At 43.2% G+C, this 11368-nt stretch overlaps 1 protein-coding gene across 1 annotated transcript; it reads left to right on the top strand.

Moving 5' to 3' along the window:
- The first annotated feature begins 5842 nt into the window (after nt 1–5842).
- LOC138430801 (zinc finger protein 596-like) lies at nt 5843–9379 on the top strand. The gene is made up of 5 exons (XM_069572823.1): nt 5843–5854; nt 5975–6101; nt 6734–6829; nt 8501–8511; nt 8663–9379. The coding sequence occupies exons 1-5, from the start codon at nt 5843–5845 to the stop codon at nt 9377–9379; spliced, it is 963 nt and encodes a 320-aa protein (XP_069428924.1).
- The last annotated feature ends 1989 nt before the right edge of the window (nt 9380–11368 follow it).

Raw genomic sequence — 11368 nt, 5'->3', positions numbered from 1 at the left:
TGACTGTCTGGGGAAGCCTTACAAACAACTGTGAAAAGAAGAGAGGTGAAAAGCAAAGGAGAAAAGAAGAGATATAAGCATCTGAATGCAGAGTTCCAGAGAATATCAAGAAGAGATAAGAAAGCCTTCTTCAGTGATCAGTGCAAAGAAATAGAGGAAAACAACAGAATGGGAAAGACTAGAGATCTCTTCAAGAAAATTAGAGATACCAAGGGAACATTTCATGCAAAGATGGGCTCAATAAAGGACAGAAATGGAATGGACCTAACAGAAGCAGAAGATGTTAAGAAGAGGTGGCAAGAATACACAGAAGAACTGTACAAAAAATATCTTCACGACCCAGATAATCATGACGATGTGATCACTCATCTAGAGCCAGACATCCTGGAATGTGAAGTCAAGTGGGCCTTAGAAAGCATCACTACGAACAAAGCTAGTGGAGGTGATGGCATTCCAGTTGAGCTATTTCAAATCCTGGAAGATGATGCTGTGAAAGTGCTGCACTCAATATGCCAGAAAATTTGGAAAACTCAGCAGTGACCACAGGACTGGAAAAGGTCAGTTTTCATTCCAATCCCAAAGAAAGGCAATGCTAAACAATGCTCAAACTACCACACAATTGCACTCATCTCACATGCTAGTAAAGTAATGCTCAAAATTCTCCAAGCCAGGCTTCAGCAATACATGAACCGTGAACTCCCTGACGTTCAAGCTGGTTTTAGAAAAGGCAGAGGAACCAGAGATCAAATTGCCAACATCCGCTGGATCATGGAAAAAGCAAGAGAGTTCCAGAAAAACATCTCTTTCTGCTTTATTGACTATGCTAAAACCTTTGGCTGTGTGGATCACAATAAACTGTGGAAAGTTCTGAAAGGGATGGGAATACCAGACCACCTGATCTGCCTCTTGAGAAACCTATATGCAGGTCAGGAAGCAAGAGTTAGAACTGGACATGGAACAACAGACTGGTTCCAAATAGGAAAAGGAGTACATCAAGGCTGCATACTGTCACCCTGCTTATTTAGCTTATATGCAGAGTACATCATGAGAAACGCTGGACTGGAGGAAACACAGCTGGAATCAAGATTGTCGGGAGAAATATCAATAACCTCAGATATGCTGATGACACTACCCTCATGGCAGAAAGTGAAGAGGAACTAAGAAGCCTCTTGATGAAAGTGAAAAAGGAGAGTGAAAAAGTTGGCTTAAAGCTCAACATTCAGAATACAAAGATCATGGCATCCGGTCCCATCACTTTATGGGAAATAGATGGGGAAACAGTGGAAACAGTGTCAGACTTTATTTTGGGGGGCTCCAAAATCATAGTAGATGGTGATTGTAGCCATGAAATTAAAAGACACTTACTCCTTGGAAGAAAAGTTATGACCAACCTAGACAGCATATTCAAAAGCAGAGACATTACTTTGCTGACTAAGGTCTGTGTAGGCAAGGCTATGGTTTTTCCTATGATCATGTGTGGATGTGAGAGTTGGACTGTGAAGAAGGCTGAGTGCCGAAGAATTGATGCTTTTGAACTGTGATGTTGGAGAAGACTCTTGAGAGTCCCTTGGACTGCAAGGAGATTCAACCAGTCCATTCTGAAGGAGATCAGCCCTGGGATTTCTCTGGAAGGCATGATGCTAAAGCTGAAGCTCCAGTACTTTGGCCACCTCATGCGAAGAGTTGACTTATTGGAAAAGACTTTGATGCTGGGAGAGATTGGGGGCAGGAGGAGAAGGGGACAACCGAGGATGAGATGGCTGGATGGCATCACTGACTCGATGGATGTGAGTCTGAGTGAACTCCAGGAGTTGGTGATGGACAAGGAGGCCTGGCATGCTGTGATTCATGGGGTCCCAAAAAGTCGGACACGACTGAGCAACTGAACTGAACTCTGTGTATTCTTGCCACCTCTTCTTAATATTCTCTTCTTCTGTTAGATCAATACCATTTCTGTCCTTTATTGAGCCCATCTTTGCATGAAATGTTCCCTTGGTATCTCTAACTTTCTTGAGGAGATCTCTAGTCTTTCCCATTGTGTTGTTTTCCTCTATTTCTTTGCATTGATTGCGGAGGAAGGCTTAGTGTGCTTGCCTGGAAAATTCCGTGGACCGAGAGCCTGAGGGGCCACAATCCATGTGATCACAAAGAGTCACCAGAGACAGCCCCATCAGGGTCTCTTCAAGTTTTATTGATTTATTTTTAATTTGGTGCCACATTTTGCAGCATGTGGTATCTTAGATCCCCGACCAAGAATGGAACCTGCACTCCCTGCCTTGGAAAGCAAGGGACAGAGGAGCCTGCATGCTACAGTCTATAGGGTCTCAAAGAGTTGGACATGACTCAGCAACTCAACAACAACAACAACATATTGCAAAACACAAGGAATACAGATGATATTTTACAATAACTTTAGTGGAGCATAATCTATAAAATACTGTATCAATGTTTTACACCTGAAGCAAATACAATATTGTACATCAACTATATTTTTAAAAACTAGATGAAAAGACAGTGCACATGTTTTAAATCATAACATATGTTCTGATGTGCCAGGAGAGAATAGGGAAAAAAAAAAAAAATTCCTGAGCTGAGATGAATGTAATTCCTTTCCTGCTATGTAGGAGATGGCATAAGTAATGAATGACCCTACAGGAGTTCTTTAAATCTTGTGGTGGAAAGTGCCTATATCCAAAATGATCTGTTTCATTTAGGAAATAGTTTACACATAATCTGATGAATTTAAGGGAAAAGGATGATTCCATGGAGACTGAATGATAATGATGAAAGTTCAAAATACTCTTTTTTTTCAAAATTGAAGTATAGTGGATTTAACTTAATATACTAGTTTCAGGCGAACTACTCTTTAATGAATATGGAAGATGGAACTAAAATGCATGAGACAACAGGATCACTAGGCATTGTATGAGGTATAACCAAAATGTCCTCAGAATCAATGAAATACTCACTGTGTCCTCTGGTTAAATTTTTTTCCATTTGGGAACCAGGAATTTTAAGCTTAAAGAGCTGTCACCACACCTATAAAATTTCCACTCAAATATTTAAATCAACTGTACACGACTCATGGAGGTGAAATAATTGACAATAGTTCACTATGTAGGAACGTTTGTGTTCATTTCCTCACTAATTAATATTGGAGTGTAAAACTGTCTTCTCATTTTCTTTGCGCAGTTAATAGAGTCTTAACATATTCTTGAAAGTACTGCGTAGCCAGTGCTTTAAGAGTCACGCTCAGCAGACCAGCAAGTTGAGTGTTGTCACTCAGTTACTTATATTTCAAATGGTCATAATTCTTCATCTTGCATTTTATTTTTAATTCCAGGTTTCTCCCAGAGAGGCCCAGCTTCACTTCCCCAGAATCCCAGGGTGTCTGATGCCCTGTTATTTGAAGACATTGAATGGTTCTCAATACAGCACTGTATTGTGATCTCCAATACAGTAATACATCCATCAGAAGTGTTTATGGATGAAGAAGGAAATGATGGATCTTCTCAATGTCATTACATCTTTGCTCTTCAACACTGGGTGTGGGTTATAAATTCAAATTAGTTTAGAAAATCCAATCAAATTGAACAGGGTGTGGCTCACAGACTGCAACCCTATTAAGCTCAAGGTCCAATAGGGTGGATTGTAGCCCAGATTGTGTTATAAACGGCTATTCGAGTATAAAAGAAAGTCAAACCAACAGAGGGATGCATTTGTTCAGAGAAGAAGCTGGACTGTTTGGGACCTTGAAGAGAGGGAAATCAGCTGCTTACTGTGGAGTCCTCAGAATCCACTTGACTTCACTGGCTCCTCCAATTTGGGGTTTTGGTGAGTCTTCCAAACTGAGATAGGAGTGTTTCATTCCCTTAAATGTTATAAGTCTTATCTGTCTCTAGACACTGGAGTCAAAGCAGCCTCTTATGGTTTCTGGATCATACTGTGTCAACATTTTCTTTGCCAAACTCATTTCTAAACTTTGTTCACAATTTTTTCAACTCCAACATTCTTGTCTTGAATCTATTTTATATCCCTAAACTAAGATTTTGTGATCTCCAATACAGTAACGCAGTTAAATTAATGCAGTTGAACAGCTAATTTTCACTTCCTTGGTAGTGCCAGCCAGATTTCAGGTATTCTGTGTGTGACACTATCTGTTCACACAATACAGATACAGAGCATGACCTTCATCTTGAAAGGTTCTGCTGACCATTGATCTACAACTATGCTTTTACTAATTTGTTTTTAAATACTTCATTTTCTGCTTTGCTGAAGTTTATTTTAATTCTTCCAAAAATTTAATATTAACCTCCTTTGATTCCTATGACCTCTAAGTGGGACATCGCCAGGGTTGCTGAGGTTCTGTCTTCTTTCTATTGTAGGAATGCCCTTTGGCATATTCCTGGGGTTTCCCTGGATATCATAGGAATTTACATATTCCTATTATCAATAGAGGAAGCAATTTAGGAATGAAAAAGAGCATTTCACTTCACGCACAAATTGATGTCTAAACCAAAGGCAATCTATGCCCAGTCTTGATTGGTTTTCCTGGAAAGTCTCTCCCAACTTGGGTTTCCCCAGTTCCAGATAATCTAATCACCAATCCAATCACTTTTCCTTGAGTGGATTTTGGGGTTTGTTCATTGTCCTGGATGCTTGATTCCTTTCCATGGTGAGCAGATGTATGGATCCAGGACTTAATTTCTGATAGGAAATGACACTTAGGCTTTCACTTTGACGGTGAAAGGGAAGTGGAGAGCAGAAACCAGAGAACAAATATATTCAGGAAGGTTTCTGTTTCAAGATAGATGAGATGTGATGAGGGGATCGACTGAATATATAGAGAGGTTCTCCCCAAACTGGGCAATAATCGTAAAGAGACATGTAACGAGGAGCTGCTTCTGATTGTTAATGTTAGAGGCTGTATCACAGGTAAAATCTGGGTGATCTTTGTTACCCTAAAGGTGTTTCGGGTAACACAAGACACAGACTGAGCAAAATGAAATGACAGCTGCTCCTTCCTCTAGTGGAACCCTGTCAGATATTAAAGATTTTGGAACCTCTGGGTGTCCATTGTAAATCGGTAAGTAAAGCAATTTCCTTCTAAACCTCCATATTTCTGACCATCCTTGACCAGGAGGATTGAGATAGTCTAGAACAGTAAACTGTGACTCCTGGATTCCTGCTACATTCTGGTGCTGGGGATGTTAAGGACGAGGCTGGCAGGGTGGGTGCTATGGTCCCTCCAAATGGAATAAGCCCTCAGTCTAACTCCACCCTAAAAGAGGTCCTAGGGTAATTGATATCCACATCCATGGGGGACAGAACTAACCTCAGGGCTGAGGGAGAGCTGGAAGGCAGTGTGTTTCCAGAGGACTGCCAGGGCTGTTGGAGAAGCACTGTGGACGCATAAGGCAGGAGATGATCTGGGGGCTTCCAGAGTGTTTACCACCATCCACTCTGGCGAGAGTCAGGGTCCCAAGGGCTGGAATGAGGGAGGACACTGAGCGATTCTGGGTGCCACAGGCAGATGAACAAAGTCAGTGCTTAGCACGTCCTTATTTGCAGACTCTGACTTTCTGTGTTAGCAGCCGCAGCTCTAGCTATTCACACGGGATCTGGGAGAGAAGAAGCTGCATAGTATTCCCTGGACGCACCACCGGTTTCCGAGTGCTGGGCTGAGGCTACACCCAGGTGAAGGTTGGGGGCTTGAATTCAGGTGGGTCTGGCAGCACAGGACTGGAGTCTCGTGGCTTCTCCATCCTCAGGTTGGCCTGCCTAGTGCCTGATCGGCTGAGTGAGATCCTGAGAAAGGCTCCTGGTGACTGAGCTGTTGAGCATGGAGCCCCTGGTGAGTAGGGGTGCTTCCTCCTGACGCTGCACCCAGTCCCCATCCTTCCTCAGCTCAGCCGCCCACTCTGGACAGCGGGAGGGCTGCTCTGTCTAAACCAGAACATCCCTGATGTTTTAGGAATCGGTGACATTTGAAGATGTAGCCATCGACTTCACCCAGGAAGAGTGGAGCCTGCTAGACAAGTCCCAGAAAAACCTGTTCAGAAATGTGATGCTGGAAACTGTCACCCACCTGGTCTCTGTAGGTGAGTCTGTCAACAGGGATGTGCCTGCGCCTATGTCCATTCTGTTCATTCACTCACTGAACGAGCATTTAGAGCAGCTTCCCTGTGTCCCACTCCAGCTGCTCCCTGATTCTCTGCTAGTCCTCCTAATTACTCAAAGGAAGACATTCCTTTTCATGGCACTTTTCATTACCACACTGAAAGGTCACCTTGGCCAGGTTTCATATATTTATTGATACTTAGTCTCAACGTTCAGAACAGGACTGGGGATTCAATGGACATTTTAATGCATAAATAAAAGGATCAAATATTTTAAACTAATTCTTCTGTTCCAATCACTCCATGAAGGCTTGAGAGCAGAGTTCTATATATGACATAATTTCAATTCTTCCTGTAAGGTGGATCACTACTGGATCCTGTTTGACAAAAAGGCAGCTAGCTCCTAGACAGCTTCACTGTTCTTGCTGCTGCTCTGGGTTTCCTCCCAGTCTGCTGAAGGACCTTCACTGTTCTGCCTGTTCAGGATATTGTTACCTGCACTGACCTTCAGTTGTCTCTTTATTTTCCCCAGTACCTTACCCATGTTTTGAGCACAGCAAAGATTGATTAGCCTAGACTCAAAATCCACACCTTTCTTTTTTTTAATCAAACAGGCTATCAGATCAGCAAATCAGATGTGATTTCCCAGCTGGAACAAGGAAAAGAGCTGTGGCCTGAAGCAGCAGGAGGCCTCCAAGGTCAGAGTCCAGGTGAGCGTCAGGGGCCTGGGCTTCAGGGCAAAACAGTTTCAGCCTGTGTGTTAAGTCCTTGGAGATACCAGATGAAAGTCTGATGAAGGCAGGGATATATTCCAAAGTGGAAGTGAGGACACTGGGGCATAATCCTCATGTTGTTATCATTCTGGGCCCCTATCGTCATGATTCATATTCCTGATATTTTCTCTCCTTTCGGGAAAAAGGTGCTTGTGGACTGTACCACACTTCAATTTTCACATAGTGATTCCTGTCCTAATCCTGCCACTTAAAGTTTTGTCTACCATTTTCTGACCCAATATCTCTTCACCACATTATGTTTTTATATTTTAAGCCTGGGCTTTTTTCTAATAGACATGACTTTTAAAGTTTTTCTACTACATTGAGTATTTCTTTGTTATACACAGTTTCTCTGAGTACCAATTTTTGAAATATATTCACATGGACCTTTGTATCTGTCTACATTTTATTTCCCTATTGCCACTCTAAAATCTATACTTTTCACATTTCTTTAGGCAGTGAAAGACCCCTTAGACAACAAGAAATGTTCATGCAAAGTGTCTACAGGACACACACATCCCCTACCATGGCAATGGTAAGTTTCATGGGTGGGAACCCCAGTTATCCAAATGAAAGACCTGCAGTGAGATAAGTTGGTAATTGAGCTCAATTGCCTGTAAGTTGAGACTGAGCTCTTCTTGAGCAAATTTTTGTATACTCTGAAATTGGTTAAGAAGTTAACATGAGCTAAAAACCATAATGTAAGAGAGAAAAAGATACGTTGCACAAACATTTTTCATCTCCTAGTCTCTAGAACATACTGAAATCTTCAAAATTAATCTGATATCTTGGATTCAGTTCAGTTCAGTTCAGTCGTATCTGACTCTTTGTGATCCCATGAATCACAGCACGCCAGGCCTCCCTGTCCATCACCATCTCCCGGAGTTCACTCAGATTCACGTCCATCAAGTCAGTGATGCCATCCAGCCATCTCATCCTCGGTAGTCCCCTTCTCCTCCTGCCCCCAATCCCTTCCAGCATCAGAGTCTTTTCCAATGAGTCAACTCTTTGCTTGAGGTGGCCAAAGTACTGGCGTTTCAGCTTTAGCATCATTCCTTCCAAAGAAGTCCCAGGGTTCTCCTTCAGAACGGATTGGTTGGATCTCCTTGCAGTCCAAGGGACTCTTGAGAGTCTTCTCCACCCACAGTTTAAAAGCATCAATTCTTCAGCACTCAGCCTTCTTCACAGTCCAACTCTCACCTCCATACATGACCAAAGGAAAAACATAGCCTTGACTAGACGGACCTTAGTCGGCAAAGTAATGTCTCTGCTTTTGAATATGCTATCTAGGTTGGTCATAACTTTTCTTCCAAGGAGTAAGCGTCTTTTAATTTCATGGCTGCAATCACCATCTGCAGTGATTTTGGAGCCCAAAAAATAAAGTCTGACACTGTTTCCACTGTTTCCCTATCTTGGATTGGGAAACTATAAAAGAGAATGTTCGTGCTTGCAGGGAAATAACACAACATGTGTTTACAACTAACACTGGAGACATTTTAACCGGAGACTATTTTGAGCTGATGCTCTAGGGTGAACATATGGACAAATGAGTGTCTGCCTGGACACGGGCAAACCAATAACAGCCTCATATCTCCTTTCCCCAAACAGGTTTCTCACCCGCAAGGGGATCCTGCTGGATGCACGGATTTGAGAGATGAAGTTCCTTCTAGATATTTCCCTCAACATTCATCAACTCACTTAAGAAGGAAACGTAATGTCAGCAAACGGTGTGGAAAATCACATAGTCAAGGGTCATTCCTTAATGCACAGGGTCACATTCACAGTAGAGGCAAGTTTTGTGAATGTCCTCTGTGTAGGAAGGTATTTAGCAATTTCTTTAGCCTCAGACAACACAAGATGATTCACACTGGAGAGAAACCATACAAATGTGGTCTCTGTGGAAGTGGCTTTCTTCAAAGTTCTGACCTTAGAAACCACAATCGGGTCCACACTGGAGAGAAACCATTTAAATGTCATGTGTGTGGGAAACTCTTTAGTCAAAGGTCCTACCTGAAACAACATGAGAAGACTCACACAGGAGAGAAGCCCTACAAATGTCGTCTGTGTGAGAAAAATTTTCATCAAATCTCTTACCTTAGAAAACACGAGAAAATCCACCCCAAAGAAAAGCACTATGAATGTCATCAGTGTGGAAAAACATTTAGCCAAAACTCTGGCCTTAGTCAGCACAAGAGAATCCACACTGGAGAGAAACCACACGTGTGTCTTGTGTGTGGGAAGGCCTTCAGTCAGAGTTCTGAATTGACTCGGCACAAAAGGACCCACACAGGAGAGAAACCCTATAAATGTCAGCGGTGTGGGAATGCCTTCAGTCAATGTACAAACCTGAGAAGGCATGAGAGAACACACACCGGTGAGCAACCCTATGAGTGTCAGGTCTGTGGGAAGTGCTTTAGTCACAGCTCTTCCCTTAGACGACACGAGGGAACCCAGCACCAGAGAGAAAACCAGGAAGGCCCTCAGTAGACTTTCTCATCTGAGGTGACACGCTGTTCCTCCCACATTCCACACATGAGAAATGTGGGAGGAACAGCAGCCATAGCGTTAGCCTTTAAACTCACCAAGTTCACACTCACTAAAGTAACTGTCTGTAACCAATATGGAGGCTCCTTCAGGCATCGCACTCCCCGGTCCAGACAGGAATCACCTGTGGACATGGATCCACATGTGCGCTGTCTCTGTGGCAAAGCCTTTAGTCACTGGCCTGACCTCAGGTAACTTAGCAGAACTCCCTCTAAATACAATATGGGTGTTTTCAGCAACAACTCCCAACTCTGAAGCCCCTGAGTACCTAGAGGTCATGAGCAGAGGATAAGCAACCCCTAGTTCTTTCATAATTAATTGTTCAACATGAGCCGACTCCATGAAGGAAACCAGTAGGATTGTAATCACTATTAACATTCAGCGGAGCCCCAGGCTTGATGTGCTCAAGAAACTCAATGAAAAAAATAAACACTAAAACAAGAACAAAGGGGAAGATCCTTGAGAAATACTAAAGTATGTTGAGCAATACCAGGGCATACTTCGAAATAATTTATCCTAGCAAAGTGACTTCATGGAAGGTTCTGAGAAATTCTTTCTGCGTAGATCAACCACTCTGCTCTAGACGTGCTCAGTCTGTATGACACACCCTCGGTGCTGTGAAGGAAGGGAAGTCTATGGGGACTTACTTCTCAGTCAACACGAAATTATCACACTGAGAATGCAGCGATCCTAAAGTCACAGTGGAGCAACAGACGGATTTCATATCAGAAAAAAATGACCCTGTGCAGGAGGGGAAGCCTGCAAAAGAAACCTGTCACACAATCAGGCTTCCCAGGTGGCTGAGTGGTGAAGAATCCGCCTGCAAGGCAAGAGATGGGTCCAATCCCTGGTCTGGAAAGTTCCCCTGGAGAAGGAAATGGCAACCCACTCCAGTATTCTTGCCTAGAGAACCCCATGGACAAAAGAGCCTGGGGGTCTATGATCGATGGGTTCACAACTTAGTGACTACACCACAACAACCATAACAACAAACACACAATCAGGCAGATACCTTTTCATGAAAATGTGGCATAAAGCGGAGCATGAAGAGACCTGGCAACATGGAATGTAGAGTTTTGTAAGAAATTAAAATGTGTGTATAGAATAATAATTGTTCATATTCAAACAATAAAGTCCATGACTAAAGGAGCTCAGTGTTGCTGTCTGGTTTCTTTGGGCTCCTGTAAACACAGGGACGCAGGTCTGCACTCTGGGAAAGTGGGCAGAGACACACCCCCGCTCGCTGAGTCTCCCCTTTCTCCACTGCTCTTTCCTCACAACTCAGCTCCACTCATTCCAGCGGCCCCCCCCACCCCATCTACCCCTTCAGGCCCTGGCGGTGACACAGCTCTGATCTTCAGCTCCACTGGCCAGGTTTCCAAAATGTCATGATCCTGCTCAGGCAAGGTCCTGGAGGAGTCTCAGAGACATCTGGTCCTATGTTATTTGAGCTGCTCAACCTATGTCTGCAGGCTTCCCAGATGGTGCTAGTGGTAAAGAACCTGACTGCCAACGCAGGAGACATAAAGGACTCAGGTTCCATCCCTGGGTCGGGAAGATCCCCTGGAGGAGGTCATGGCAACCCATTTCAGTATTCTTGTCTGGAAAATCCCACTGACAAAGTTTTGGGATTTGGGACTCTCTATCTTACTCAGCTGATTCCTGAATTTTGGACCCAGCCATCTCACTGAACAGGAACCCTGCCTTGTTACCACCACATAAGCTCATGAAATAAATCTGCATGAATATAAAATGCCTAAAACTATCAGTCATCGCACAAGCAGGTTTTTTAAATAATTAGCACAATGTCTTTTTCCAAATAAAATGTTGTCACAGAGCAAATCTCCCCTCTTGTCTGCAGGACTTGGAAAGTTATCCTTTGACACACATCTATATTGAACCCATATCTCCAGAGAGAGTCTTCCCGGATAT

The sequence above is a fragment of the Ovis canadensis genome, chromosome 26 (assembly GCF_042477335.2).
Source record: "Ovis canadensis isolate MfBH-ARS-UI-01 breed Bighorn chromosome 26, ARS-UI_OviCan_v2, whole genome shotgun sequence".
In the NCBI taxonomy this organism is placed as follows: Eukaryota; Metazoa; Chordata; class Mammalia; order Artiodactyla; family Bovidae; genus Ovis; species Ovis canadensis.
The sequence above is the reverse complement of the archived record's forward strand: the minus strand, read 5'-3'. Positions and strand labels throughout refer to the sequence as shown.

Bases quoted from the DNA above. Each gene is read 5' to 3' on its own strand.
- LOC138430801 (XM_069572823.1), top strand. The intron at 6,102-6,733 runs GTGAGTCTGTCA...TTAATCAAACAG, and splicing joins CACCCACCTGGTCTCTGTAG to GCTATCAGATCAGCAAATCA.